The sequence below is a fragment of the Amphibalanus amphitrite genome, unplaced genomic scaffold (genome assembly GCF_019059575.1).
Source record: "Amphibalanus amphitrite isolate SeventyFive unplaced genomic scaffold, NRLGWU_Aamphi_draft 000556F_arrow, whole genome shotgun sequence".
NCBI lineage: Eukaryota > Metazoa > Arthropoda > Thecostraca > Balanomorpha > Balanidae > Amphibalanus > Amphibalanus amphitrite.
Window position 1 is genome coordinate 38,796 of NW_024882050.1, and position 27,992 is coordinate 66,787.

Below are 27,992 nucleotides of genomic sequence, written 5' to 3' on the forward strand. Positions count from 1 at the left end.
GAGGTACAATTTGAGATATCATCAAGCATGACAGCTGGCCAACTTTAGCCGCAATAGGCCGATATCCATAAGGTGGCGCAATATGACCTCTCTCCCCTAACAGGGAGCCTGTGTCCAAGCGGTTAAAGTGTCAGAATAGTCTAGTATAAACGTCGTTCCGTCGGAAAAGACCAAACACTAGTGCCACGCCATATTGTATTGTGAGCCCTTACAGAACACAAAGCGTGGCGTCCATTCCCGTCATGACGTAGCCGAGGTCCATCCGAAGGCTGGTGCTCTCCAGCTCCTGGAATCCTGACCAGCTCATAATTAGCGCCGATAGGGACCGCGCTCGTTACCGCGGCCAGTGGAATGTGATTGAGATAACATTCGCCCCCTTCATCTTCATATGAACAGTCCGGTCAATCGCTGGGCCACCCGGCTGCGCGAACACTTTGTGTGCAGGGCTGGAAGTCTCTAAATTCTCAGTCCACTCGGGTATGACAATAATACAAAGGTGTCGTAGTTCGTACCGCAGCGTCTTGCGGCGTACAAGGCCACCCATCACCCTACCTAGGCCCCCACGAAGGATACTGATGAGTGATATTTGTACCTACGACACGCGAAAAGTAGACATCGTAAGAAAGGCTCAGTTAGAACAGCGATACACACCTTGTCATTGCTCGATAGTTTGCCCAGCTCTACGCTTGGTTCCGGGCCATATATAAGATACAAACACCGTCAGCTATCTCTTACATCATACTTTACAAACACACGCACACCACATTTACACCGCACACTCCAGAATAGACACGCAACTATATACACAGCAATGCTGAAAAACCGAACCTTCGCTCTGTTGCCACAGGACCTAAACATGAGGCGCCTTCGTGCAAAGAAGAACCGAAAAGCTGGTAAAGCACGAGTAAAGGCGTGTAATCATCTAGCCTAAGAAGCCCTATACAATCGATCGTTTTATCGATGTTGTTGCTTCAGCCTACATCAATGCTGTAATATTCTCAGCTGGAACGCTTTGGATATTTCACCAGAGCTTTTCGTTTCAATCAAGCTTTTCTGAACCTGGCTCGGCGCATCAGTTTGGCTATTAATCATCCATAACTTCTTTCACTTCCCCGTCGGTTGCGGGTGAGGCCCGGCGGTGTGTCCCCTTCCCTCAGTCGTCAGTCGCTCGCTCACAGTCCCAGTCGGGAGAGCGCCAGTCGCGCCTGTTCGTTGACCACCTCAGTGGCGCTGCGCCACAGGTCGCCGCGCTGCGCCAGGTACGCCACACCGGCCGCCAGCGCCGCGGCGAGCGTCATCACTCCACCGAACACGATCTGAGGAGCAGAGCGGTCGGTTAGGCGGGGACCACACAAGAGCCCGAGACAAACAGACTGTGTGGGTGCGGGACAAGGATGATACGACCGAGAGTCAACGGATAGCAAGCCAAGGTAACACGACTGAAAGTCAGCCACGGCAGGGAGCAAACTGGGGTGGACTTAACCCGCGCCCCGTAGGGCTACCGGCGGACCCTACCACCCGTAGGGGGGGGGGGGCGTTTCGCCCCCCCCCCCCTAAGATCTCGGAAAGTTACCGGCCGATTTTCAAAATTCAAACGGCGTTCGATAGCCCCACCCGGGAACTACCTTGTGACCAAATTTCATTGACCTAGGTCAAACCGATGACGTCACAGGTCAGGTCAAAGGTCAGATTTTCACCGTTCACAGGCATTTCAAGAAATGTGTTGTGAAATCGAGTAAATTGGTAATTTATTGAAAACCATCGATGGTACATTGTTCGTCAAACACATACTTTGCTATCTGAGGTCACTGATACCAGGTCAGGTCACAGCGAGGTCAGGTCACCGGGGGTCACATTATGAAAGTGTCGTGTGATGCATGTTTTATGGTCTATTTTACATGACAAATGCGATTATGTGGGTTAGGTAGCCTTTGGGGCCAGCCTAGGTCACGTTTTGGTGAAGGTCAGGTCAAGGTCAGGTCAAATTAGGTCAAATTTAAAAGTTGATATTTTTGCATAAAATGGGTATCGATTCGATGCAGCTCGTCACGGGGAGTCCAATGGTGGTCTTTGTTTTGCTCTACGAGGTCTAGAATTGCCAAAAATTGAGTTTGAAAATTTGACGTCATCATTTTTGAACAGTTTTTTTCGCCATAACTTGGCCAAAAAACGAGGTATCGATCTGAAATTTGGTATGTAGATAGAAGACGGTAGGTACTATCACATATATTCCGGTTTTTTCGAAAATCAAAAACTTTTTGGATTTTTCGGCTTATATATCCAAAAAAATGCATTTTTGATTTTTGGGGGTCAAAACTCAAAAATTTCAAAAATTCGAGATAGCAGTTTTGTAGCCCTGTCAATTCTACACCTTTTGTGTCTTGATCATTTTTCTGTATCTTCAAAGCTGTAGGCCTGACAGGTCTTCTCGCGAAGGTCTTTTTTCGGTCGAAAATGACAGAACATGACGTCATTCTGACGTCATTTGTGGCCAACCTATCATAGCCTCTGGAAAATTTTTTGGTCACAATGTGTAAAATCGATGCCCGGAGGGTTCCTGAAAGTTTGATGGCGATATCTCCAGCCGTTTAGGAGATATCGACCGAAAAGGACAGGGGGGGCCGTTTCGGCCCCCCCCCCCCTACGGGGCGCGGGTTAAGACTGAATCAATACATTTCCTGGCATTAACCTGGCATTTATGCCGAAGTCTTGGGTTAAATCAACAGACAAGCCTGTGCATTGGTTGACTGAATCTGTGAAAGGCTGAATGGAGTACATTGAGAACCTGAGAGCCGATTGAAAACTCAATTGATACCAAAGAGACGGACACTGATACGAGCGGACAGATGCAGCATTCGCCACCGTCACCAACCCAACCCTCCATCCCCTTCCGCCCGTACCTTATCTTGTCGCTCTTTGTGCGCGATGGCCTGGTGGTAGCGCACCCTGGTGAAGGACACCATGCTATACAGCGGCGTCCAGCTATTGGGGAAGAACGTGTGCAGGAAGCTGTCCAGCGCCTTCCGCATCAGGAACGCCCGAGAGTTGACCAGGTGTCGCATCTGGCGGACGGAGAAGACGGTTAGTAAGCGAGGGGGAGGGGAGAGGGGGGTCAAACCAGAGGGCTCGGAACTGTCGGTGGCGGGTCATGTACGCTCTTCGGGGGGGGGGGGGGTCAGGTCGCATTGTGATTATGTGATGAGAACTCATTAGCAGCCTGCAAATACGGATTTGCGATACCACGTTTTGTTGGAAGTTTGGTTGCTTGATCCGTAAACCTCTGTATACCTAGCTTTACAGGGGTCTATGCTTGATTTTATGGTATGACGGGTGAAACCTCTCTCTGACTGACGCTGTTTTATGAAGAACTGCAGATAAACGCCAAGCGCGCCTCTGGACTCTATAGAGGTCGCGTTCTTGAGGCTCGCCTAATGGCCATGGCCGTTCGCTGTACGATACACAATTCTGTTTACGGGAACGTCTGGACCGTCAAGACCTAACGCCGGGCCTCCGGGCCACACCCCGGAAAAACTCCAGTGAACACCAGCCAGATTTTGTACTCGTATAACTAAGAGTGCAAGCGAACTTTTACTCGCTCGCAGAAGTCAGCCTCACAGACCACAACCTAGGCCACAGAAGGTATCGGTAATCGATCAGAAGTCACGGTGCGTTGAGTAACTCTCCTTGGTTGCCGTGGAAACTGTCGGCAGGACGGCACAATGTGCCGAGAATCAGTCCACATCGATGAATCTGTTTGGAGAGCCTTCATACCGAAATCATCCTGTTGTAAGCTACCTATAAAACACTAAACAGGCTACTTAAAATTGTTAAAGTGAACAACAATCACCGATAACTGATAATCTAAAGCTGTTTCAAAATTCAATAGAGAGCTTAACATTAATTTTTTATAAAAAATTATGTAAATTACTGTGAAACAAAGTGACCCCACCATAATTTGGAAAGCATCAGCGATAAACCCTGTAAGACTGTTGCGTAAAGAGGCGTCTGGTTAGTTTCTGAACTTGTAGAGCAGGTGAACGCTCTGTCCTTCGCTGGTTATCTCTGTAGTTGACAAAAACCAGGCCGAGCTCCAACAGCGTTTTCTATTTGGATCGACACATACGGGAGGCACGTATACGGCACAAAAGATGTTGCGCAAGCGCATAAAAGCACAGCTTACCTTTTCGAATACCAAAAACAATGAAACTAGCTGGGCGGTCAAACGATAAGACGTAGATTTTGACGGGCTATAACTAGCTTCTCTACATATCCATCCAAGACTCCTCTCCATCGAACTTCCTCGTAATTCAACGATATAGCCGTGGACTCTCAGCTCACGGATGCTCACCTCGACATAGTTGTACATGGCCAGGTCACAGATGGCCTCGGCGTCTGGGTTTCGCACTTCCGTGTACTCGGGCAGTACCCGCTCCAGGTCCATGTCGTGTTTGGTCAGCAGGTCATCGAGCAGCAGACAGTCCTCGAAACCCTGCCAGAGAGGCGAATGGACGGGTTAAAACGCTGCCCGCAGCGGGCTATGTCCAGGGAGGGAGCGGCAGCAGCAGTCTTAGAAATCATTAGTGAGGTTAAATGGTAAAACATCTTTTACATTGGTTTCAGAGTATCTCATTACGACTACTTACCAAAAAGCGAGTTACGAATAAAGGAACAACGAGCAGTCATACAAAAAAAAAACACAAAAAAAAACGATTACACTCTTAATTGTTTATCGATGGTATGACGTAATCTCGATACAATTCGATAGTCTTATCTCACGTTGATTAAGATTTTCACCATATGGCACATTTTATCTTTCGCGCATTTGCGAAGCGCAACCCACTACTTAGGTATGTAATAATTTTATACAATGATAACGGATTGATCTGGAAAGATCAGTGAACTGGTAGCATCCTGGTAAGTTAATAATTTACGTAAAATATGGGTCACTAACATCGTATCCGGCACGGCTGAGCTCAGCACTCCGGGGAGTGTTGTAACCACTGAGGTATGCTCGCCAGGCACTGGGTGTGTTACAGTGTTACACCACCAGTGCACTGTTCGGTCGTGTTTACACAACAGATGATCGGAGTGACGACCTCCCTCCCCTCCCCTTCCCTCCTTCGAGTACATCAACGGGGGCGACCTCCCTCCCTCCGCTCCCCTCTTACGAGTTACGAGTACATCAACGGGGGACGACCTCCTCCCTCCCCTCCTACATCAACTCGGGGAGGGGCAGGTTGGTCAGCCGGGGCCGGGACGCTAGCCACAGAAGCTGAGGAGTGTCTCCATAGCAACCAAACCACGTTGGTTTTCAGCCCAACACTGAACAGACTCTCACGTCACCCAGCAGCGCAGGGACAGCGGCTGTTCGGTGTCCGTAGGAGGTCAGTGCCGGGCGGTGACTGAAAAATGGCCGCCGAGCACCGAGTCTGTCCTGACACGCCCCGTGTCACCGTGTCCAGGACTGTTTTCTGGTGACAGGCTGGCAGCTGGTGACGGTCCGCTACTGAGTCTGTCATCGTCACTGGGCCGGACAGAGGGAGGGAAATGGTAGAGGGAGAGAGAGAGAGGGAAAGAGAGAGAGAGAGAGAGAGAGAGAGAGAGAGAGAGAGAGAGAGAGAGAGAGAGAGAGAGAGAGAGAGAGAGAGAGAGAGAGAGAGAGAGAGAGAGAGAGAGAGAGAGAGACGGGCGAGGAGTGCCCGGTGACAGGCGCCAGTCGGCCAGCACCGAAAAGTCCCTTGAGACTTCCGTGGGCCATGTTTAGTCGTCCCACAAAATTTAGCTGATCGCGCACTCCCCCCCCCCCCCCAGAAACGAGGATCGTCAGCCATGACCTGACCCCAACCAAACACAGAGGAAATGACGACATCAGTCTAGGTCTCACTCTCAGCAAGTATTCGTCCCGGAACGTTCCCGCGCCCGTTGTCACCCGCCTGGAAAAACAAAGTCAGGTCAGGTCAGGTGAGGTCAGGTGAGGTCACTTACCGCGTTCATGCCTTGACCATAGAAAGGCACCATGGCGTGGGCCGCGTCGCCCATGATGAGAGCTTTGGGAGAGTGATATGGCGAGCACTGAAACACACAAAAACGGTCGAGACATGTTGTTAGAAACGGGTGACAGGCATCCCACTATTCATCGTAAAATAAACGGTGTCGGTTTGAATACGAACTGGACATGACAAAAATAAGAAAAACAATGGAATGTGGTTCATTGACCATAATATGCTTTCATTACGATACAACGCCGCCGTCTGCTTGAGACAATCTAGGTTAACACAACAGTGTAAAAACATGAAAAATGACGAATAACATTTCTCGAATCCCAGCTAGAAGACAGATGTCGGTTGGCTCGGCCCGGCAACAGACAAAACAGCCAACGAATTACCAGTGGTAAACACCACAGACCCTCCCTCTCACAAATGGACAGGCTCAGCCCCCCTCCCCGCCCCCTCCTCCCTGGGACAGACTCCGAGCCTTAAAGCCGCTCCTCCGACAGCCTGACGTCAGGTGCTGACAACTCCAGACGTTTGGGGTAGCACGAGCCGCCCTTCCAGGTTCACCTGAACCCGTGGGGACAGAGTGGTCCTTCTAGACGGGGAGCTCGGTCATCAGGGACAAGGAATGCTTGCGTCGGCCCGATTATAGCCGAACACGGACTAGCGAGTCGTTCGGATCGCTTTGAGGTGGGGACGGGGTACATCTAACTTGGTCCAAAGTCGTCCATCTGAAACTAAAGTTTCAGATGGTCTGAAAACTAAAGTTTCAGATGGTTTCACTAAAGTTTTAGCAGATAACTCCGCTAAAAAAGAGCCAACACCCGCGAAAATTCTCACCTTGACAGAAACCAGTGGAGACGCGCGGTTCGAGAAGAAATCCTTGATGAGCTTCTCCTCGCCGATGAGCGGGATGGCGTCGCGGTAGTTTTCGCGGAAAAACTCGAGCAGCTCGTCGGGTGTTGTGATCCGATCGAAGACGGCGAACGGCATGAACAGAGTCACTGTCCAGGTGCGGTCCTGGTTGGGCAGGGCGATCATCATGAACTCGCCCCGCGGCCAAATGTGCAGGTAGTTGGGCTCCATGGCGAACTGCAACGGAGAGGGACGGGTCAGACGGGTCACTGAGGTTAGATGGGTCACTGAGGTCAGATGGGTCACTGAGGTCAGATGGGTCACTGAGGTCAAATGGGTCACTGAGGTCACCAGAGTCACAAGGTCACTAGGGTTTGACAGGTCATTAAAGTTAGTCAGGTAATTGGGTCAGATAGGTCAAAGGGGTCGGACGGGTCGTTGGGACACGACAGGTCAAAGGGTTCAAACGGGTTAAATGGTTCAGATGGGTTAAAGGGTTCAGATGGGTTCAAGAGTTCGGAAGGGTTTAAGGGTTCGGACTAGTTAAACGGTTCAGACGGGTTAAAGGGTTCGGGCGGGTTAAGAGGTTTAAGATGGGTAAAATGTTCAGACGGCTGAAAGGGTTCAGTACCCCCAGGGTCACTACAACATCTCTATTTTTACGTCGATGTCGAAATGTAATCCATAAACGTGCTTTGATGGATACCGGCAGTCGCAGTTCAGACGACTCTCGTAGCCGGAACCAGTTTTACTGCCCCACGTGGTCGCAAAAGCATATGCCATCAAGCATTCATAGAATCGTTGGACAATATCAGTTTCGCGGAAGCTCGGAACATCCCCGAAAAGCTATCAGATCGGCGCAGATCGGGCTCGTGGGGCCATTTTAGGACCACCGGCGAGGTGTTATCTAGCGCGTGCATCAGGTCACAGGACAGCTGGATCCGCCTCGACATTGCAGGGCCACGCGAACTACACCTGTCTTCTTTCACTAGCTGAACCTGTCGCCAACCATCGGACATACTTTGGCCAAACACGGGCCTTTGGCCAGCGCACGAGATCGGAGGTTCTCGGTGTTACCACGTGGAAACGGTACCGTTCCGTCCTAGTGCATCCGTTACTTGATCCGTGTACAAACGTTGCACGGTACATCCGTGTTGTTCATATGACATGACAGATTCGGTTTGATTTCAACGTAACCCAATGCCAGAAAGAGGGCAAACGTTTTCTGGAACCGTGCCGTTTCAACGAGTAATTTACGGATGTGTTGAAACAGCCCTTGACAATCAAAGGCCCTGTCTTAAAAAAGCCGAACTCCAAAGAATGGACGTTATATCCGTTTTGTAAGACTATTAACGAGCTAAGTGTGGTTTTGAGCAGCGTGACCCAGCTATGACCACGACCCCTATCCTCTGCCGCACCGCACCTGTCCCGTGGCCGTGGGCGGGATGCAGAGCTCCATGTAGCCGTGCGGTATGTATGTCTGGCTGTAGTTGAAGCGCGGAGCCTTCATCATCTGTCTCCTGACGGCCGAGTAGGCGCCGTCACAGCCCAGGATGAGGTCCGCGTCCGCCTGCACCTCCTGGCCGTTACTGAGGGTGCACACGGAGTCACATAGAGGTCACACGGGGTTATCGAGAGGGCGCACGGGGTCATCGAGAGGGCGCACGGGGTCATCGAGATGGCGCACAGGGTCACCCAGAGGTCACAGGTTTCACGGGAGGTGACACGGGGTCACAGAGCGGTCACACGGGTCATGAAAGGCGACACGGGGTCACGAGAGGTGACACGAGAACCCGAGAGGTGATAAGAGTCACAAGGGGTCACTCAGATCATGAGGTGTTTAGAGGGTCATACGGAGTCACGTGAGGTCAGGAGAGGACACGCGGGTCACGGAAGAATACTCGAGGATCATGAATTGGCACGCGGAAGATATGGTCACGAGCAATCATTTTAGGTCACAAAAGAGCATAGGAAGTTATATGGTGTGAAGCTCAGCTCAAGTTACGTTACGTAAGGTCGCGACGACGCTTTTAAAAAGGAACAGGGATGGTTAACGTTGAATCACGAAGCATCGCCGTTTAAAGAGACCAGAGCGTGATCAGTCGTCATAAACCGAGTACAACAGATCGAGGATGATAATAAAACAGTTCTGTACCCGGACATTTCGGAGCACAGTAAACGTTTACGACAGTTGGATTCCTGAGGTCTTTTATGTCAAAAATGCAAAAAAGGTCGAAAAGATCGGATACATTTGACTAAAAAATTGTGATCTGCATATGGTTCAGACTTCAGAACCAGTTATTGAACCAGAACCAGGTTACATAAGTTGGGTTCTGGTAAATGGGTTACACACACAGCTTTACACGGTGACTGGGGACGCACAAGCAATTCAAATAAGCAGATGTACAGAGTATGACCATCAGAGTAGGCCAGTGTGACCCTTGTTACCGGTCACCGGGTGCGTGTGTCTGTGTTGGGATTGGAAAAAGCTGCCTCTCTGCTGCAGATATTTCGACCATTCCACGTCACCCACATCATAAACTGGTAACGTTTCACCAACGTTTCACTACCATGTACTGGCACTGGCCGGTGGTCATTATTGAGACTTGAGTTAAGAGACATATTTTTTTGTGCTGATAAATGTCAATAAGTGACTTAGTAGAATGTCGATGATTCATCAATAGTAGTCAGTAACGAGCAAAAAAGATAAAATTCAGCAATGACCTTCGTTGCAACCGTTATTTGTAAAATCGTCATTGGTTAAGTCATTTTTTGTCATTATTGAATCGCTCTTAAATCAAATCAAACGGACCCGACGTACCTAACAAGCCAACGTTCCACAAAATTTGCCTTTCTAAGCGTCCATACAAACATCAAATAGAACGATTTAACTACCAACGAATTAAATATTAACGATTTTAGAAGTACCTAACGATTTTAATGAAGGTCATTGCATCATTGTACCGGCCTACAAGTCACATTTCATCAACAGGCAAAAGGAAGGTACTTAGTACTTACCTTTCGAAGACCATGTGTCCGGTTTTAAGATCGGAGTGAAGAAGCTTGTGATTGAAATGAAGATGAACGTTTGGATGAGTTTCAGCCTCTGCAACAAATTAAAGGACAATAGGTAAACATCAGTGCGTATAAATAAAAACGATCAGAACAGACGTGATGGTGGTGATTTTTGATCGGTCTCACAAACATTGAAATATACCTGTCTGACGGTGTAATAATGGGATATCATGTTTTTCAGTCCACAGTGAAAAGTTGCGCTTACTCTGCACAGGAGAGGAAATGCATTGCATTTATCGCTTATTTGATATAACTTACCGCTCAGCATAGTCTCGTTCAGATATCTCCGTCCGACCGAATAGATACACTGAAATGGAAAAATTACACACGGTTACATAAATACAGGGAGCACATGTCCCAATCATACACTGGCCACATTCTTAACTGTATTATCCCTAATAAGTACCTAATGACGGCCACATGCCTATTGCATTGTAAACGATCATAGGCACATAACTATAAGGTGCAGGATCCAGGTAATAATGCTATTAGGGGCAGACATTAGTCATGTTGTGAACATCAAAGTGTCCAGGTCCCGTTAATATATCAAGCTTTTTCATGTTATATAACTGCATTAACTAAAATGGTAGCACCTCTGCATCAAAGGGTGGAAGCTTTCAGTAGCTGAATGCACTGTAATGACAGCCAGATGACATTACGTGCCTCTACTGCCTGATATCATGCTGGTCACTGCGCTGGCTGCACCTGCAGCTGGCTGCATTTCCTATGCACCACGGTTCCTCCACCGGCGCTTTCAGACACTTATATAACAGTGATATTACGTAAGGAAACAAATGATGTCTGGAGGACAGCACAGTGACCATACCCTAAGGCCTGGTTCACGATGCACACTCCTACCCACGCCTAAATCGCCCGAAACGCTGAGAGCCTTTGGTTAGGTTAGCTGAGGCAGCTTTTCTATTGCGCCGCACTGCACTTTACATTGGAAAGCTGTGCCGCACTACATTCTCAACTGGTAGGCTGTGCCGCACTACACTGAAAACAAATCGACACAGCCAAGGGCGGATCTAGGGGGTCGTTTTGGGGGGGGTCACCAGTCGGCCGACATACCAGGTCTGGTGAATGAATTCTGACGACCGGGGGGGGGGGGGGTAGGGAGCGAGTATGTCGAGATCAAAAAATGACATTTGATCTTCGTCGTTTATAAGATGAAGTTTTATCGTAAGTCACTCGGCTCAGTAGTTTTAGTTAGTGAAACCCACCTATATAGGAGCGTCGCCACGGATTTTTTACTGGGGGGGGGGGGAGGCGGGTCGACCGACTTAAAAACCCAGAAGTAGATATAGTTACCTAACTTTTAGCCTAATGCATTAGTAAATAGTAGCATACAGTCACGATCTCTCTTATTGACCTGTGTATGAATCGGCGGCGCGAAGCGCCGCAAAAATTTGCAAAAAAAAGTTGTCAAAACACAGCTCTAAAACACAAATATTACAACCTTTTTAGCATGCTAGTACAAGCCGGAGTTCCTTCACAGTACACATATGAATTCCGATTCAATTTGACACGGTTGGTGTTATTACAGTCACTGTTATTTCTCTCTTATTGATTGGTGTATAAATCGGCGGCGCGAAGCGCCGAGAAAATTTGCAAAAGAATGTGTCGAAACACAGCTCCAAAACACAAATTTTACCACCCTTTTAGCATTGCAGTACAAGCCGGAGTTCCTTTACAGCACACATATGAATTCTGATTCAATTTGACACGGTTGGTTTATGTAATTACAGTCAAGATTTCGTATTGACCTGTACGTATGTACATAAATCGGCGGCGCGAAGCGCCGCGAAAAATTTGCAAAAACATTTGTCAAAACACAGAGGGGGCCTCCTCTCTACAGAGGACCACCGATCTCTACTGCGGGCCTCCTCTTTTCACAGGGCCTCTTAACTACAGAAGCTACAGGGCCTCCTCTCTACAGAGGGCTTCCTCTCTACTGAGGGTCTCTCCCTTTAAGAGGGCCTCCTTTACAGAGGGCCTCCTCTCTTCAAAGAGCCAGAGGACCTCATCTCTGCAAAGGGCCTCCTCTCTTCAGAGGGCCTCTTCTCTACAGAGGGCCTCCTTTCTTCAGAGGGCCTCTTCTCTACAGCGGGTCTCCACTCTTCAGAGGGCCTTCTGCATTCAGGCGGTCTCCTTTCCACAGAGGGCCTCCTCTCTACACAGGGCCTCCTCTCTACATAGAGCCTTCTCTCTACAGCAGGTCTCCTCTCTACAGAGGGCCTCCTCTTTAAAGGGGTCTCCTCTCTACAGGGGGCCTCCTCTCTACTGAGGGCCTCCTTTCTACAGAGGACCTCCTCTACAGAGGGCCTCCTACCTACTGAGGAGTCAGAGGGGCCCTAGCGGTCAGACACAGACACTAGCGGTTATTCACTGGAGGCCCCAGGAAGTAAGAAGGGCCCTAGCTGTCAGGCTGGTCAGAGGGCCCTGAATGTCCTGACGTGATTTTTGGGATTCCCGTGAATTTCTTTCGCCTCAGACGTGGTTTTGACCTGCCAGGGCCCAGGGGCACTAAAAATAAAACAAACAAAATAAAAAATGAAAATAGGACATCACCAAAATTAAGTGACCGAAATCCGTTGAGTTTTTAATTTTGCGTATAGGTAGGGGCACCACGAATTAAATTCATGACCATCCCCTTGGAGTTTTCCTGGATCATCCCCTGGTGCTCGCACGGTTGAGACAAAAACGAGTAAGATTCTGGTCTTCAATACGCCTTTTCACTCAACACGATCCAGAAAAACAAAGGTATTAGCTCAGAAGTGTTTGACAGGTGATTTTGAGCATGCAAGACGGCGTCTATAGCGCATTTAGGTCTTCGGCTTTTGGGGGGGGTCAAATGACCCTCTCAGACCTTTTGGGGGGGGTCATGACCCCGTGGACCCCCCCCAGGATCCGCCAGTGAGAGGGCACACTGAAAACAAATCGACACAGTGAGGGCATGTTCTGTACTGGTAACACATCAGTCATGTGTTAATCGCACCCAAAACACAATAAGGCTGAGTATTTTCACGCTTGGCGGGACCTTCGACACGTTTGATAACACATAAAACAGAATAATGACACAATTTTATCGTGCCAAGCACGCTGGACGAATGTAATGCATCAGTGTATCGAAATCATGTGTTGTCGGATATGGTAGACGTGTACCCTTGCACAAATACACCGTGCCATCCACCAGTGAGCGACCTCTGAACCTTAACTTCAAATGGGGATAAGAGGGGGCGTTTTTCGAGCACCGACTTTTATGCTGGGTTTTTGTAAAAATTTGCCAAAGTGTTTTGAGAAAGGTCAAAATGCACAATACAGCCGAGGGAGTCGATACATGATAAATTGTCTAGAGCAATATGCGCTGATTACATCAAGTGCAAGCTGAAGCATAGCTAATTAACGTCTGCTTGGAGGAAGAAACTCCTCCGTCTATATAGGATATATTTGAAAAATCGGTGGCCGTAAGTTTATCCCAGCTGTCTGGACAACTGTTTTGAACAGTAGTCCTCCAATTTGGGGCTTCGTCACTTGGCGCTCTGATTGGGCCGTCCACGTGACGCGTTCACCCTTCGTCACTTGGCGCTCTGATTGGGCCGTCCACGTGACGCGTTCACCCTTCGGCTCTGAAGTGGCCGACCGGGCGCAACTCCAGCTCGCGTATGGGTCGGCCGCCCGCGTGCTCAGCCTTGACCGCGCCCTGACCGTATGGGTCGGCCGGCCGGGTACTCAGCCCTGACCGCACCCGAGCGCCCGATTCCACTCGGGGCCCGGCTTTGGCAGTCAGCCTGTCCAGCCAAAGCCATAGTCCCTTCAACTGCGCCCCGGCAACAAACTACATAATCACCACGTGTTTCCTTCTTTTACTTGCGATTAGTGTTAAATTTAGTAACATATTTACCTTGTATTCTGCAAATGTATTCACACAAGCCTTATGTGTTGAAGACACAATGATATTGTGTTTTAGGACACAACACGACTGGGTTAACACATTTGTAAATTGACACGTCTGCGACGGGTCAAAAAATGCATGATGCAGGGTACCCAAGAAAGCCTAGTTAACACGCTCTGCCTGTGCGTTTTTAGTCGTTTTTTGTGTCATTTTGTTTTCAGTGCATGTTCTGTACTGGTAACACATCAGTCATGTGTTAATCGCACCCAAAACACAATAAGGCTGAGTATTTTCACGCTTGGCGGGACCTTCGACACGTTTGATAACACATAAAACAGAATAATGACACAATTTTATCGTGCCAAGCACGCTGGACGAATGTAATGCATCAGTGTATGAGGATATGGTGGACGTGTACCCTTGCACAAATACACCGTGCCATCCACCAGTGAGTGACCTCTGAACCTTAACTTCAAATGGGGATAAGAGAGGGCGTTTTTCGAGCACCGACTTTTATGCTGGGTTTTTGTAAAAATTTGCCAAAGTGTTTTGAGAAAGGTCAAAATGCACAATACAGCCGAGGGAGTCGATACATGATAAATTGTCTAGAGCAATATGCGCTGATTACATCAAGTGCAAGCTGAAGCATAGCTAATTAACGTCTGCTTGGAGGAAGAAACTCCTCCGTCTATATAGGATATATTTGAAAAATCGGTGGCTGTAAGATTATCCCGGCTGTCTGGACAACTGTATTGAACAGCAGTCCTCCAATTTGGGGCTTCGTCATTTGGTGCTCTAATTGTGCCGTCCACGTGATGCGTTCACCCTTCGGCTATGAAGTGGCCGACCGGGCGCAACTCCAGCTCGCGCATGGGTCGGCCGCCCGCGTGCTCAGCCCTGACCGCGCCCTGACCGTATGGGTCGGCCGGCCGGGTACTCAGCCCTGACCGCACCCGAACGCCCGATTCCACTCGGGGCCCGGCTTTGGCAGTCAGCCTATCCAGCCAAAGCCATAGTCCCTTCAACTGCGCCCCGGCAACAAACTACATAATCACCACGAGTTTCCTTCTTTCACTTGCGATTTGGGTTAAATTTAGTAACATATTTACCTTGTATTCTGCAAATGTATTCACACAAGCCTTATGTGTTGAAGACACAATGATATTGTGTTTTAGGACACAACACGACTGGGTTAACACATTTGTAAATTGACACGTCTGCGACGGGTCAAAAAATGCATGATGCAGGGTACACAAGAAAGCCTAGTTAACACGCTCTGCCTGTGCGTTTTTAGTCGTTTTTTGTGTCATTTTGTTTTCAGTGTAGGTACACCCTACATCGGTAGACTGTACCGCGGTCCGCGCTATACCCGTAACCGATATACTGTGCCGCAGTACACCCTACACTGGTAGACTGTACCGCACTGCGTCCTAAACTGGTAGACTGTAGTCGTACCGCACAACATCCTGAACTGTACCGCACTACATCATCCATTGGTAGACTGTACCGCACTACATCCTGAACTGGTAGACTGTACCGCACTGCGCCCTGAACTGGAAGACTAGTTGCACCGCACTACATCCTGAGCTGGCAGACTGTGCCGCACTACACCCTCAGCAGGTAGACTGTGCCGCACTACACCCTAGCTTGGGAAAAGGTTCTGTAAACTGAGAAAATAGTGCGTCTTCATTTAAAAGTGCAAATTATAGTTAATTTAATACGGTTGGTGTGAATACGTAATTGGTGACAATAATACAGCGAGGAAATATTTCACGGAGATGTACTAAACTAAATATTGCAATGCATCTCCCGTTTCAATAACATTTAGGTATAACACCTAGAAAAGGAGTAAGGATCAATAAAAAATGACACGAGTATGTAAAGGCCCTATCTTACTCTGTCAAAACAATCACTGACCCCCGCTACGACTGGCCGGCCGGTGTCACAACATGCCGGCTGCATTCCTGCAGCGGGCAGCCTGCAGCAGCGGTTCCAGAGCAGGGCGCCTGGCGTGGCCGCGGTCAGCTGGAGGCTGGTCGCCTGAGTGACACCACGCGACCGAGGGTAAACAGAGCTGGGAGCGGGCCGTCCGGCCCCCGGGCGGACCAGTCGACAGCGAGCGGCGGTGGGCGGGGCGGCGGGCCGGCGCGGCGGTGTCAGACTGCCAGACCAGACCGCCAGACTGCCAGTCCAGCGTGTTAGACTCCGAGACTGCCAGTCCAGCGGTCCAGACACGACCACCAAACCAGCAGGCCAGACCGTCAGACCGCTAAACAAGCGGGGCAGATCGCCAGACCAGTGGGCTAGATCATCAGACCGCCAGACCAGCGGACCACATCGCCAGACCAGCGAGTCAGGACCCCAGACCAGCGAGCCAGACCACCAGACACCCGACCACGCCGCCAACCCGTGGCCGAATGCCAGTACTGCAACCCGTCTGCAACATATGCAGTTCTGATGGGTCCGGCCAGGATGTCTTAGAATAGCCGGCTACGCCCCCAGTTGGCGTGAGGATGTTTTACGCAGGTTTAATGGTAGGCGGGGCTCATTTAAAGCAACACATACCAAGCTGGCATATTCAGGATATGCGACTTAGATACGAGGTGAACTAACATCGTAAAAATAATGCTTGGCCGGACATGTTTTACATCCTTTCTACATATCTCCGAAACTAACTAAATGGTGTCTGATAACAAAAAAAGTCAACGGTCTTTTCCACAGAGGTCAATGTGAGCGATCACATGCAGTTTTTTCATATCCTCAAACATAGAGCCTTTAATAGCTCGTAATAACTACGGAAAACTACAAAACTTTGTAAAAAAAAATGTTAAAACGCAAATGAATGAACATCGCGCAGATATCACCAAACTAAATGTGACTGCTGTTGCCGCCGTCTGCCAGATTGGCACACCAGTTTCAGAGCGAACCGTTACGCGTCTACAGCAGGACACCACTCACGTCCCCGGTATCTACCGACCCGCTACTCGCCGGTCCAGCTGGATCCCAGCATTATAACAGCCGGGCCGAGACCAACCACTCGTAGGGAACCCGACCCGCGACCCGCGACATCGGACCAGATCTCCACTTCACCCCGATGTCTGCCCACCCGACCCGCGACCCGCGACATCGGACCAGATCTCCACTTCATCCAGATCCCTGCCCAGCAACAGGGCGCGGGCCAGACCCAGACACACCCGCCCACGCTCCAATTAGTTAGGACGGGGCACTCCCAGACGGTACTGCGTGGGGTGCGGCTACCATAGGCCCTGGGTCTGGACAGGACCGGAGTGGGTCCATCCGCACTTGCCGGCGGGCCACAGTGTTAGGCCCGAGAGGTCGGGGCTACTGAGCCAGACCAGGGTATATGTAGAGAGGATATGACCCACTTACAGCAGGTTACAATGGTTGGAGTGACGTAGACTTGTATGACATCTGGCAGTATCTTATCTGCCATCTTTACCGTGCATACTAGATCAATCCTTTCCCGAAATCCTTTTTTTATAAATTGGTTACGTAATGACCGAAGCTGTTTGCGTTAATGAGCTCATTATGATAATGCAACTTATCACTCAGCTGTCTATCTTCTAATAACATTAATGGGGTCCGGGGACCAACTTGAGGACTGATGATTGAGGCCTGAGCTTGATTTGCGACCCTTCACCTATGACCAGAGTCGATACTTTACATACTGCATCTCCCCCTGGACTGACCTATCTGGCGGCTCTGGCCTCCCCGCACCTCCCCTATGGACTGACCTGCCCGGCCTTGCCGTAGGGGATGACCTTCTTGCGTCCGTCGGTGGCATGGATCATGCGTCCGTACATGGGAATGCCGTGTTGCTGGATCACCAGGTCCTCCAGGCCAACCCGGGCCAGAGCGCTGCGACCCCGGTGGCTCAGAGCCAGGTTGATACTCCGGCCGGGCACGTGCTCCATCTGACGAATATCTGCCGGGGAGGAATAGGAGTACAGAGTAAATATCGGTACAGGCTGGACGTGGAATGGAATGATTACAACAAAGCAGTCTTTCAATTTTCCGACAACACCGTTAGCAAGTGTTTACGACATCATTCTATTGAAACATCAATCAGCACAACACCGAGGAGGCGGCAAACTTAATTGGAGACATCGATGCAGCACAACAACGTATCCTTTCACTCGGGCGTTCATGCGAATTGCCACCCGGTCGATTTCATGGGATGGTCAGGTAAGGTGGGATACTTGCGTGGAAAAGAACGTATGTGGATATAGGAACCTGCTGTTGCTTTTGCTGTAGGCAGGAATAATTTAACTACACATTGATATTGGTTCAAGTGAGAAGAATCCAGACTGGACCGAACAAGTGAGTTGGAGCTCCGTTATCGACACTAGGATGGCAAGGATGACTGGTTTATTTGGGTAGTCTTTTAGTCACAAAAAGTCCGTTTCGCAATACGAGCGATTCCATGAAGTATCGAGACGTCCAGCATTGCAACAAGGCATCGTTTCTTCCTTTGATTGTTTCACAATGAAATTCCAGTAACATTGTAACCGTTCAAGGGACAACATGCCACACAAAATTAGTAACTGTTAGCCATCAAACAAATACAACGACGCGTACTCTTTGACCTAGCGAGTTGCAACAGCAAGAACTCTATGACCCTATACATTCCTTATTGTGATGCGAGCGAACGACAAATAAACGGGGACCCGAAGGATGAACCCGACTAACTGGAAGCCTCAATGGCAAGTCTGGTGGCGCACGGACAAATAAACCAGCGTCTGGCGCACTAACGGCCATTCAAAACAAGCCAATCAAAATAAATATCAATAAACAAGGGGAACTCTTTGCGACACACTCATAGCGTCTTGGTTTACAGATACATCTCGAACGCTGATTATGTTGCTTGTAGCCTCAAGTGCAATAAGAAATGGAATCAAATAAAAGCGCAGTTGCTTCTCCAGTAGCGGCACATGCCGATATTTTACAGTCGCTTGCTCGGCGATGGCGATGTTGTGTAACCGTCAGCTGTCTGTTGGCAATGACTACATAGTGAACTCTCTGGAATTTCCGGCCGGCCTCTGGCGAGGTCGAAGCTGGGCCCGACCGTGCATCCCATCTTCCAACTCTGCTGTGCATTCAGACTACATGTGATAGCTCTGTCGCTTGGATCGTTCAAATACACGGCATCGTGTGTTCTTTCTCACAACCCATCCCCCATGGACGACGGATGGTTGAATCGGTTGAATGTTGCTCGCCGCTGCTGGCGGTCAGATACCGTGGAGTTGGAGCCCCGTGTTTGGATTTTGGAAGGAATCCCGACATCGCCGCGTGACGCGCCACAGCTCCTGTGTCGGTGTCGGGTGGCTAGTCTGTGGTCGCGGCAGATAATCCGACCGACAGTCGAGCCCTCCGGCCCTCTCAGGTGTCGGTGCGACACCGCAGAGCCGTCCCTCGGCCGCCCGCACGCGTCACGCCTCCCTCCCAACCGCTACACCCTCCGGAACGCACAGGGAAGGCTTCAGGGAGAGCCGGGCGCAGTGGTCAGCTGTGGGTTTCACCTCAGCCGGCCCACAGCGGCCCGCGGAGGGTCCGGTGTCAACCGCAGGGGATCGGGTGTCACTTGTCAGTCGCCGGCGGGCGCGGAAGTCTGGGGGTTCAGATGGCTGGCTGACGCGGTAGCCGGCTATTCAAGCTCCACGGGGCCGTGGACAATGGCTGGAGCTCGTCCTTCGGTTGTCTGGGAGGTACGATCTCATCATCCATGACTGAGACGGGGTCAGACGCGGCTGACTGGTCCAGAGATGAAAACGATGCGTCGCATCGGTCGAGTCCCCGAAACAGCCTCATGCCTTGCGATTGTAATTTACAAGTAAAGGGACATCTAAACTCTCTCGGAGAACAAATGGGTGTATGCAATGCGTGTAGGTAATTCGTTTGCCAAGTGGTAATTTAGTTCACAAAAATTCAACTATTCGGAATATTCAATCTTGAACAGGCGTTATTGAAGCAAAGAAACTGTCACGCGTCGTCGATGAAATTACAACATTAACGAATCCGAGAAATCCTTCTCTGAGTCTGTTTATCACTAGAGCTGTAATTATAAAGAAGGTTTTTATATGTATGATAAAGTACACTGTAGATCGTTAAAGTAGATTGCTATACCTAAGCAGAGATAGCTGTAAGACTGCTGTTATCTACAGCGATATCAGAAACAAGAGGCAGACAGATATTGTAAACATACACGGCATCAAGACATTTGTTCGGTGTATATGTAAATGTGTAGCGCCTGTAAGGACCAATGCCACGTGGTGGATACGTTTCCAGTCAGGACCACCCTCAAGGTCGGGCTATGCGAAGGCCGAGACTAAACCATGAGGTCATGATATAATGGCCACCGACGCTGCGTTATATCACATGAACGATGCCCTGCGCAAACTATTATCGAAATCGGATAAGGTATGACACATTACTGTATGCCTGGCCTATTCAAATACATTAGCCAGAGGGGTGTGGTAATAACTGGTGTAAGCAAGTTGACCACGGTCAAAAACGAATTACCAAGTCAACATTTTGGGATGGCCTCGTTCAAAAAACGGCTAAGAGCTTCGGTCTAGACAATTATTTTATCGTTGGCATACAGTAAAATACATACCAAACTCGGCCGGTGATAAATTTTCAAGACCTCAGTCCTTACTGATTTTTGAACTCGGCCTTCGGCCTCGTTCAAAAATTCAGTAAGGACCTCGGTCTTGAAAATTTATTTACACCGGCCTCGTTCAGTATTATATAATACTGAACGAGGCCGGTGTAAATAAATTTTCAAGACCGAGGTCCTTACTGAATTTTTGAACGAGGCCGAAGGCCGAGTTCAAAAATCAGTAAGGACTGAGGTCTTGAAAATTTATCACCGGCCGAGTTTGGTATGTATTTTACTGTATGCCAACGATAAAATAATTGTCTAGACCGAAGCTCTTAGCCGTTTTTTGAACGAGGCCATCCCAAAATGTTGACTTGGTAATTCGTTTTTGACCGTGGTCAATTTGCTTACACCAGTTATTACCACACCCCTCTGGCTAATGCATTTGAATAGGCCAGGCATACAGTAATATATATTACCTGACATACCCGGGTTGCCATAGATAAAATAAATTATTGTAAGGAGATATACAGCATTCCAGCGCCATTATTTTACGTTGGAATTATAGTTTCCTCAGGAATATCATATTTTACGCACGCCTACGCATAAAATGAACGTGCCTGGCGACTGTTATTTTACATTGGTGCACAGCCTGGGTTGAGTTTTGCAAGATTTCAACACAGAAGAGTGTGTGCCTGCGCGTGCCCACGTGTTTCCGATTGTGCTGCAGCGAGACAATCGATAAACGATGCAGAGATAAAAAACTCGTCCGAAATTGGTTCACGACTCACAAGTGATGTGACTTCCGGGACGAGTGTCAACGCCCAGCATTGACAACAATGAAAAAATGAGGCTAAAGGAAAAGAGAGCCGAAATGCCGCTCATATTAAGCGCATCAGTTAGAAATGAATTAGTGAGAAGTTTAACGTTAGCCATTTCGTGATGACTTTATGTGTTTGTCATCTTATTATGTGCCCGTTTTTGGTATGTGAATACCATCTTAAATGCCATGGCGTTTGCCGCACAAGATCAAACACAACGTGTCTTTCATTCGCATTGCAGCACCGTTTTGCAGCTATCCGTTATTGGAAGTTTAGCGACCTTTCCTCTGTTTACATAACATCCTCGACATTATGCACAGAACAGATTCTCATCGCGAAGGGTTCACAAATTCCATCCCCGCCCCCTCCCTCCACCGTCAAAAGTGAAGGACGCTTCGTTGCATAAGATGAAGAAGCCACAGGCAGCAACTGCACGAGCCTTCACCAATACTAAGCAGTTACATAACTCTACTGACATCAACAATCCGGTCAAGTCCATTGCTACTGGTTGCTAAGCACATTCGAAGAGGATTCGGTCGTCGTATTTGGTATAAGCATGCGACCCGCCGTTATGCGACTATGCCCCGTCAATAATGTTTGCTGAAGTTACGAAACGCTAGCGCGCGTGATACGGAAGCGATTGCATACGCGTTATGCAACGTTAGAAAAACGTTAATGTCCGCTTAACAAAAGACAATTTATGTAACCATATAAAATAGATAATGGTAATCGATATTAGGACGTGAAAGTATTTCCTGGCCGTTGGTAATTCCCTTGCCTCTGTTGTGACCCATGCAGGCCCCCAAGTTACCCATTAGGGAAGCAGCGAGGGACGATGGACTTACCTCCTCTGTACTCGTACACGTGTACCTCGACACCACGGCGGGCCAGGTAGCAGGCGTTCAGAGCGCCCACCTGAGGGTACACAAGCACGAGAACACTTCAGACGTTGGAGGAGCAGGTAGGTATTGATATTAACCCGCGCACCGACGGGGGTCTGCGCCAACTTCGCACCGACGGGGGGGGGCGGATGACCGCCCCCCCTGAGATCTCAAGAACGAAGCAAGATAGCGACAAGCAGTAAACGGCATCGGATACGCACGGACAAGGTCTACAATTTTTAAAAAGATCATTTTCAGGTCAGGTCAAAGATGACGTCACAGGGGTCGAAAAAGTCAAAATGGCGGCGCTAGATATGGAGAGTTTTTCTCGAATAACTTTCGAATTAGTCAAGATAGGAACAAACTTAGGGCATCATCGTGATCCTCTCGTCAATCCGCATCGAATGATATATATGTTGACCTCGAAAGGTCAAGGTCAAAGGTTGACCTCAGGTCACGTGACCTCGAGGTCATCATGTATATCATTCGATGCGTCTTGACGAGCTGAACACAATGAGACCATCCGCGCGGCTGTATCTTGTTCCTGTACGGAGTTATTGGCAAAAAACCGCTGGTGACCTTTGATGACGTCACATGACCTTACAGCTGCCCAACAGCAAAACAGACCTCAAGGTAGTGAAGGTTGATCGTATATGAAGTCATGTATGGTATATGGGGCCATTCCGACCCATTTTAGTGGTAAAAACAGGGAGTTGATTTTTCCCCCATTGACTTATAATGGGGAGGTCACGAAATTGACCTGACCTTAGGTCACCGACATCAAAATTCCGAGATAAACAAATTGTAGCTACTAATGACCTTATAACATCCTGCGACTTTCAAAGGCCTCCGACATCTACTGTAGCTCTGGCACGGTGGCAAAGTTGCAAAAAAGTGACTTGAGGTTGGGTCATTCAAAGTGACCTGGTGACCTGACCTTAAAAGTTAGGAGATTCAAACTTGCACACCATGTGTAAAATTGATGAAAGAATAGTCGTACCAAATTTCGCGGCGCGTAGCGCCGCCGGTTTTCCCGCTATCCGCGAAAAACCTCAGGGGGGGGGGGCGGATATCCGCCCCCCCCCGTCGGTGCGCGGGTAAAAATATGCATTACATATATTACTATGCTGTGGTAAGAAACTACCTCGTGTAGTTCAATAAACTGTTATGTTTTATTAATAAATGCTTTATCAACAAAAAATACGAGCAACGATGTTTAAAGTACTCCACATGCACAAGGTGACCTATAGTGAGCCTCAGCCTAGCAATGCATTACCCTGACATGATAGCATGACTGCATGTCCAATAATAGTTAGCAATAAGTGTGCCACGGGGGCATCCCCAAACAGGGGGAAGGCTCTCCGGACTGGTTTTTATAACGATCTTAATTTATCGTGTTTTTGGCCTCCCGGGAAATAAACGGCTCCTGTCGTCACTGTCGACGGTAGTCTCGCTCAAATGTTCATGATTCATCACAAAGCACGGCCGCAACAACGGCAACACCATACCCAGCCTATCAATGGCGTTTTTGCTCGTTGCAGGAGAAAGGGGATAGCAAACAACGGTGATCATTTCACCTGTTGAACTCAATTGGGATGCAGCGCAATATAATCAATAAATACAGATGACTTGGTAAGAAGGGCTGCGAAAGAATCGGATCAAAAGGCAATGCACGTCATCATTGCTGGGGCATTCCATGTCAAATCAAACACCGAAATCCGTCATCCCCTTCGATTTTTCTGAAAATTTGTATGCAGACTGGGCATGGTTCAAAACTGAGTTACGTGTAATATTTTCGAAATTTGATAACGTATCGCCGAGATATAGGTCATCGAATATAGCCAAAAATGCCACACATCATTTTTTTAAATGCTTATAACTCTGGTTCCTTTTCTGGTATCAAAATGATATTAACAGGGTCTTGTAGGCAATTGATAAGGCTTTGATTTTTAATTATAAAATTAAATTGAAGTGACCTTGAAATGCATTTGACCTTGAATTAAAACAAAAATTTAAATAGCAAAAAACTCGCCACCTTCGATTTGAGTAATTTTTACATATTATGTCCGTCACAATGTTCCTAACCATCTGTGAAAAAAAAATGGAGTGGGCCATTCATAACTTTCGCGGCAAACGCCGTTTTCATGCATCAACATCACGCAACCGCGCGTGACCTTGAAAGACAGAGTCAAGACATGCTTGCTTGTGTACACTTTCTGAAATGAATGATTGCTGATTAGTGATATCCCAAACTCTGCAAGAATGGAAATGCATAGTCATCGTAGTCAAGCATTCACGTTCCATTGTAAAAGTGTCTCAGGCAAACGGTATTTTGCGGTGAATTTTGAGCCGTGTGGAAATGCATCATGAAATAAATTCAACGAAAACATTATCACGCAACGATATCTTCACGTCTTTTGATCTTCACTATACGAAAGAACATACATTTTTGAGTATGTATGGGGAATTTTTAGTTAATCCGATAATAAATATGGCAGTTAGAGTCCTGCTAAGAGTAACATGTCGCCGGCTGAGGCGGGATCGGCCGACGCGGGAAACGCAGCAGTCACAATTTTGTGTTTACACGTTCATATTTCAATTGTTTACTAACCTATTTTCAGAATTCTTTCACCATAAGATTGCCTGTACATTTCTTAGTCTTCTCACAAAATTTGACGCGAATCGAACGTAATCAGCGGTAAGGAGCGCGATGTAAAGACGGAACCGTTCCGTTCCGTCCCGGCACAGTCTACAATTCAGGCGGCGCGTAGCGGTCGGCGCCGGCTGCCGAGTCGCCGCGTCGCCGCGGCGACAGGATGTTCACTTTACACCGCTATTACTAGAACAGTTGTGAGCCGATTTTCTTATTGCTTGCACGATGAGATGTGGAATTCAATTCTGGACAGGTAGCCATAAGTAATTTCGCATCAATATTATGAGATATTGGCGAAAAACAGGAGGGGTGGGGCGAAATTCACTCTTCCCCCTCCACTGCGCGTGCTAACATGCGTTTGCATATGTGCCATTTTCTTCAAAACTTATGAATGGCCCACTCTAATTTTTTCACAGGTTGTTAAGAACATGGTAGGCAATAAAATATATGAAAATGAGCCAAATCGAAGGTGGCGTGTTTTTTGCTATTTCAATTTTTGTGCTTAAGAACAGAGTTAAGCAAATTTCAAGGTCATATATTTAAGTCGATGCAATTCTAAACAAATGCTTAAGAAATTACCTAAACAGTAAGGTTTATTTCATTCAAATCAAACAAGTACAACCAAAGTTATGGTCGTTCAAAAATATAAAGATGCAACATTTTGTAAAAATTTGATGCCCTATATATAGAAGACCTGTGGTCAGAATGTGCAAAAAACATCAATGTAATGTCCGGGGCGACACAGGAACTCGCTCACAAATTTATAATGAAATCGCTGATGGTAAGGTGCAAAACAGCCGATTTTTGTTCGATTTGACGTGGAATGCCCCTGCTGTAAAAAATCAGCAACAGTACGTAAACGAGATAAAGTCTGATAAGGTTGTTAAAAAATAGGAGGTGTAAATTATAGTAGGTAACCAAGATATAATCGAAGTCGTAATGGGCAATAGAATGCGAAAATAAACGAACTAATTTACGTTAGGTATATCTGAACCAGGCAATAACCAATTATAATTGTTAGGTAGGTACATACAATCGCCAATCGGCAAAGGTAGGCCTATTAACGTAATTGGCGTTATTCTTAATTACGTAATTGTCAATTATATCAATTACGTAATTAACAAACGCGTCCACCCGAATATGTTATCCGTCTCATAATATCGAATCGACGCTATCTTCAAACGGTCCAACGGTCATACTCCTGGACCTTTACCTACGGCACGAAAGAATCGATAATATTGGCACTCCTTCGATTTAGACGCATCATGGAAACGGAACAGCTTCTCATAGCTTGTCCTAACACACGTGTCGTCAAATCGTACTATCAAAAGCTTTGATCGAAATTTACATCAGAAGCATTTTAGACGTTTCAGTCGCATGCGACGGAACGCTAATTGACATTCACAGACATCAAGTAGCTATACATAGAGGAGTGCCGTGACATAACTCTTCAGTTCAGAACATCTGTAGGTTGGCCTTTAGATTTGCCTCACTACCTTTGCGTCACGCCCGTACCTGAAGGTAAGTGTTACCTGAGGGTTACTCCCCCGCCCCAGAGACCCACAGGCGAATCGTCCATCCCTTATGTCCCCGGCGATATTTCCCTGAAGTCTAACCACCCTCGTCAGGGCCCACGGGAGGACACTCGTGCGTAATTCATATAGAGTAACCGAGGAGGGCGAAGTGGCCACTATTTTTAGCGGTAATGTGAGGTAATCGGTATAATTTTAGCGGTAATCTCCGACCTTTGCATTCACGCGCATTACATTTGATCGATGGACTCCTCGCGGGCTTCTTTGGTGGAATGCTAGTCCCTTGGTCGATTCAGCCTCGGTGGAGCTATAGATCAGTGGGAACTATTTATAGCTGGAGTAATTTAGTCGGGTCGCGAGAGCGCTGCATGGGCAGCTTTAAACTACTTGGACATATCCGTAATCGATGCGACGATTAAACAAACATTTTTACATAACAAGTGCAGTTAACACGGGGCTAATTTGAACGGTTTGGAAGGTTCAGAAGAGCTTCGGCCTCTAATAAGGACATAATGCGAGGCCTTGACTTACCCGACAGTGACTTTGAAATTGCCTTTTGACTGAACAGCGCCCAAATTGTCTGACTCTTATCAGTTACCACAGTTCGGTGAACATTCAACTTCTTTCTGATCTGAACAATAAGTTGCATCAAAGCTCACCCGCCCGGAGAGATATTGTAACAAATGAGTTATTAAACGCCCTTTACAATTCTTTACTCAATAAACCCATTTCCAAGCACTCGGTATCCCAGTGGGTTCCAGCACTCAGTGGGTATACCCTGGTCGTCCCCGTGTAACCCAGTCCAGCGCTGTCCATCCCCACTCCACCAGCCCGGCTGGCGGTCGGCCGATCAGCTGGCTGGTCAGCTGATCGCCGGCCCGAGCCGGCCGATCGCGGTGCGATCGGTGATCTGTGAGGTCGATAGGTCCGGCGCCGGGCCCGGGTCACCCCACTGGTAGCTGCTGGGATCTTCTGTGAGACGGATCGGGAAACAACAGGGAGGGAAGGCAGACAGGGAGTGCGCGCTAAGGCCAGACAGGTCAGACAAGGTATAGAGGGAGGACCATGCATCCAAAGGCCGCCCACCCCAAAAGCCAAAGCTCGAACGTGGCATTATATCCAGCCTAACACGTGTATTTAAAAAATCATTCTCTGTAGAACGGTTAGGGGATTTGTGTGCCAAATGATGTCTATTCCGAAGAGGTCCCGACTGGTATCATTGGGACTTAGGAGACATAAAAATGATCACATGGGGCAATGGAAATAACTTTTATCAGGCAGCGATTATCACATGTATGCATCTCTGCACGACTCCCTTACCACGGCCCGCACCGAAATGATCATTCACTCACCAGTCCGCCTCCGACGATGGCCACCTTCCTCTCGCCGCTGGCAATGATGAGGTCGTCGGAGACGTCGCCGCCCATCATGTCACCGTCCTCGGTGATCCTGCTGACTTCAGCCGACTTCTGCGGACCCATGGTGACCTCTGGAGAACTTCAGGTAGCAGCTGCGAGCCTCGGCTGATCTCTGACAGATGCGCTGGAACTCTGACGTCAATCCTGTGCCGCCACAGAGCTGCGACTGCGAGGATCTCGCGTCGGCGCCGCAAAGAAGACACCGGCCGGCGCCGCCCGCGACGGAGCCGGGGGTGACGCCAGAGACATC

General features: G+C 48.4%; 1 protein-coding gene across 1 annotated transcript; it reads right to left on the minus strand.

Annotated features, from left to right (window-relative positions):
- Positions 1-177: 177 nt before the first annotated feature.
- LOC122393832 (kynurenine 3-monooxygenase-like) lies at positions 178-27,991 on the minus strand. The gene is made up of 11 exons (XM_043390241.1): positions 27,677-27,991; positions 22,104-22,173; positions 17,574-17,764; positions 10,182-10,230; positions 9,867-9,954; positions 8,272-8,437; positions 6,834-7,085; positions 5,986-6,072; positions 4,349-4,489; positions 2,901-3,062; positions 178-1,316 (listed from the first exon to the last, which is right to left on the minus strand). Exons 1-11 carry the CDS (start codon positions 27,803-27,805, stop codon positions 1,173-1,175), a joined length of 1,479 nt encoding a protein of 492 aa, XP_043246176.1. The 5' UTR covers positions 27,806-27,991; the 3' UTR covers positions 178-1,172.
- Position 27,992: the final 1 nt, after the last annotated feature.

Bases quoted from the DNA above. Each gene is read 5' to 3' on its own strand.
- LOC122393832 (XM_043390241.1), bottom strand. From the start codon at position 27,805: ATGGGTCCGCAGAAGTCGGCTGAAGTCAGCAGGATCACCGAGGACGGT. The intron at 22,174-27,676 runs GTGAGTGAATGA...GTGTACCCTCAG, and splicing joins CCATCGTCGGAGGCGGACTG to GTGGGCGCTCTGAACGCCTG. The intron at 4,490-5,985 runs GTAAGTGACCTC...CCTCTCTGGCAG, and splicing joins ATGGTCAAGGCATGAACGCG to GGTTTCGAGGACTGTCTGCT.